The sequence below is a fragment of the Acromyrmex echinatior genome, chromosome 6 (genome assembly GCF_024713525.1).
Source record: "Acromyrmex echinatior isolate Ae372 chromosome 6, ASM2471352v2, whole genome shotgun sequence".
Taxonomy (NCBI): Eukaryota; Metazoa; Arthropoda; class Insecta; order Hymenoptera; family Formicidae; genus Acromyrmex; species Acromyrmex echinatior.
The window spans coordinates 14,843,464-14,846,938 of NC_141857.1; the positions used below are offsets into that span (position 1 = coordinate 14,843,464).

Genomic DNA, 3,475 nt, shown 5'->3' on the forward strand with positions numbered 1-3,475 from the left:
GGGAAAGATGTTATTGGAGTATAATGGAAAGGATTCCTTAAGGCCTGCACAGCAGACCGAATTTATCCCTAGTGAGAGGACAATAGAAAATTATGTAGTTGGCATCCTGTATAGGGTCCCCATACGGACTCCGATGAATCAACCAGTTTCTTTCTACACAGGCTGTAGTTTAGATTGTAATGATTAGATCTCAACCTGTTTAGCAGCACAATTTCTCTTCTGCTTATGGCTAGTTTGTACTACCATGGTTTAACCAACGTTGAGGGATAAAGATCTACGTATTGTGCGCTGGTTTTCGATGCCTTTTCTTTTAAATAGTTAGTAAAGCGACGCATGGAGTTGGCGCGCACTTCCGCTTGGAGATCCGTGTACGAGATCCTAAAAAAACCTGAAGAGCAAGCCTCCTTGGCCATTCTATCTGCCACCTCATTGCCCAGGATGCCTTTATGAGTAGGGATCCAGAAGAGAGCACTCTCCCTTTCTAGCCTCTTAAGGGCCTGTTTAATTCTGTGAATGATATTATTTCCACTGACAATCCTGGTCGAGCTGATTGCCTCCAGCACACTGCGCGAATCCGAAAAAATAACTACCTTTGCGGATCCAGCATCCAGGGCGAGAATAAGAGTCTGCAAAATTGCCCACGCCTCCGCTGTGAACACTGAAGTGCTAATGGTAAGCTTATATTTAAAACAACTCCAGGAAAAATGTAGCAACACCCGCGCAGCCGTCCTCCGAGAGCCTGGATCCCTCTGTGTAGAGATTGTTACTGATATCTGGAAGTTTATCTAAGAATTCTTGCGTGATTTCCTGATTGCTTTTGGCTCCTATAATTATTTCGCTGAATTTGCTGCGAAAAATGAAGGCCGAATACTAGCTTTCAAAGACAGGGAGGAAATAAGACCTGTGCAAATTAGACATCTCGCATTTATTTATAATATAGTTCCTGAGGGAGGCGGATTTGTTTAATGCAGCAGCTTTAAATAACTGCGATGTTGTCGAGTGTGGATTGCATTCTGGATTGTGCTTCCTGAATGTTGTGGTCAGAAGAATACACAATGTCGTCGGCATATTGAAGGAATTCAGAGGCTTCAGAAATACAGTTGTCAATCCTCCTCAGCACCAAATTGAAAATTAGGAGGCTGAGAGCGGAGCCTTATGGAGTGCCCTTATATGAGAAATTTTTGTCCCTAATGACGCCGTTTCTCACGAATTGAATAGTTCTGCTGGTAATCAGGTTTTCTATGAATTTTCTGATGGATGCAGGGAAAGCCAACGGCTTTCAATTCGTTTAAGACCGCTGATGGATGAATGTTGTCAAATGCGGTGATATTGAGGAAGGAGGCAACTGTTACCTCTTTGCTAATGAAAGACGCGTGAATATTGTTGCAGAATGTAATCAGGCTGTCAATGCATGAACGACCTGGACGGAACCCCATTTGCTCCTAAGAAAGTAAGGATCATGCTCCACTAACCATAGTAGATGCAATAAATTATTTTCTCCATGAATTTGAGAGTGCAGGAGAGCAAGGAGATAGGTCTCATTCCCTAATTATCCGGTTTGGGAATGAAGATTACCAGCAAGATCTTCTACTCGTCTGGAATTACACAAGAAAGCGATTAAAAAGGCTCATCAGTAGTTCCCTGAATTTGCGCGGGAGACAAGCGAGGATCTTAAAGCTAATACGGTCTAGTTCTGGTGCTGATTTCTTGTTCGAGTGAGCGATGGCTAAGTCAAGTTCACTAATGGTTATAGGAAAGTCAATCTCCTCGACCGAAATGGCGCGGTTAATATCTTCCTCTTTCATTTCGTCTTCTAAGCTTCTGGAGATGTCCTGAAAGCAAGAGGGAGGACATAGTTTTTGCAATGCTATTATCATGGCCTGTTTTTCTGCTACCGGATCATAATTATGGTTCGTTTCCTGAGCCAGATTGTGGCGTTTAAATGTTTTAATTAATGACCAAATTTCAGCGATGGGGGTTTTGCAATTTAAAGACTCCACATACCGTCTCCAACCTTTTTTCTTCTCTCTGTAAAGTACTTTGGAGCACTTTGCTCTTGCCTTTTTGAAATTGAGGAAGCTTTCGAGGGTGGACTCCCTTTGCCAGCGGCGTGTTGCTTCTCTGCGATTGATGATAGCCTGTTGACATACCTCCGTCCAACAGGGAGGGAGAATTCGCCCACTGGATTGACGGTGCCCGGATCTCGACGCTTAGAGTTGGAACATGATGAAGCGAGATCTACAAGATAACCCGTTAGCTTGTTGTACGCCTTCCTCTTGTTCTCGGAAGTGAATTGGAAAAAGAATCTGTGGAGGCTGTAAGAGCGTCCTGAAATGCCGTCAGCTCGTCAGATTCTAGGTTGATGCGATATAAGTAACGTTGTCGTGGATTCAAGCTCCTCCCGACCCTGATAGTGATCGAATAATGATCGCTGCCAAACGTATCTTCATTAGTACATACCTCACAGAGGGGGGCGATGTTGAGTGTAGTTATGATCAGATCTATGACAGATATGCCCGAGTTGGGCGGAAGTAACAAGGTAGACCGCTCGTCATGTACAATACAACCATTGATGCCTTCCACAGCGTTGAGTAGTGACCTCCCTGCTCTGTCCGTTGAGGAGCATCCCCATGCAGCGTGATGAGCATTGAAATCTCCGACAAAAATGCTCCCTTTGGATTCCCCGAATCGCATCAAATCCGAGTAGAACTGAGTACTTGTTCTGCGATTAGGATGACAATATATGTTCAGAATGAGGATTTGTTCGTTGTCCGAGGTGACCTCGATGTCCATAAGCTCCACGTCGTTGTTTCTTATGTTTTCTCGGTTATGCTGAAAACAATATTGTTTCTTATTACTTTCTTGCACACTCCTCTCATACTGGGATTAATGATATCCGCTCTGATGATGTGAAAAGCGAGCGAAGTTGAATGAAGTAGAGATTCTTGAACATAAATAATTTTTACATATTGCTTACAATTGGAGTAATTTGTCTCGCAGCCCGCAGCAGTTCCATTGCAGGATGCTGAAAGACCGTGAAGCTTTCTTGTTATTAGTGAAGAGGGCTGTGCGATACTGAATGTCCAACGGAATCGAAAGGATTGCTTGCAATTAATCCAGAAAAAAGATAGAACCCAGATTGAGATTAGGACCTTTGATAGTAACTGCCAACCTTTGTAAGAAATCGACGATGGGGTCAATAAACGATGATAATTATTGGTTGTTGAAAAAATTCCTGACATTAATGAGAATGTCCACAATCTGGTCCACTGTGCTGCTGCTATAATGTTGGTTGGGATATAAACGTCCTTCATGAGGTGAGATTCCGGCATTTTCGTAGCTCTTTAATGACTTTTTATCCCGAGTGCTGCACAGACGTCCATTGGGTTCCAGGAGTAGCTCGTTGTGTCTTTGTGTCATAGTCGAATATTTGTCTGAGAGCCTCTGTGGCTCTATGTTTAGCCCACGAGTAACA

General features: G+C 43.4%; 1 protein-coding gene across 1 annotated transcript; it reads right to left on the reverse strand.

Moving 5' to 3' along the window:
- Positions 1-681: 681 nt before the first annotated feature.
- LOC105155087 (uncharacterized) lies at positions 682-3,067 on the reverse strand. The gene is made up of 2 exons (XM_087407275.1): positions 2,978-3,067; positions 682-2,832 (listed from the first exon to the last, which is right to left on the reverse strand). The coding sequence occupies exons 1-2, from the start codon at positions 3,014-3,016 to the stop codon at positions 2,254-2,256; spliced, it is 618 nt and encodes a 205-aa protein (XP_087263401.1). The 5' UTR covers positions 3,017-3,067; the 3' UTR covers positions 682-2,253.
- Between the last annotated feature and the right edge of the window lie 408 nt (positions 3,068-3,475).

Excerpts from the sequence above, each read along its gene's own strand:
- LOC105155087 (XM_087407275.1), bottom strand. The coding sequence starts at position 3,016 with ATGGAACTGCTGCGGGCTGCGAGACAAATTACTCCAATT. Across the intron at positions 2,833-2,977 it reads CGAGACAAATTACTCCAATT|CATAACCGAGAAAACATAAG; the intron begins GTAAGCAATATG and ends TATTGTTTTCAG.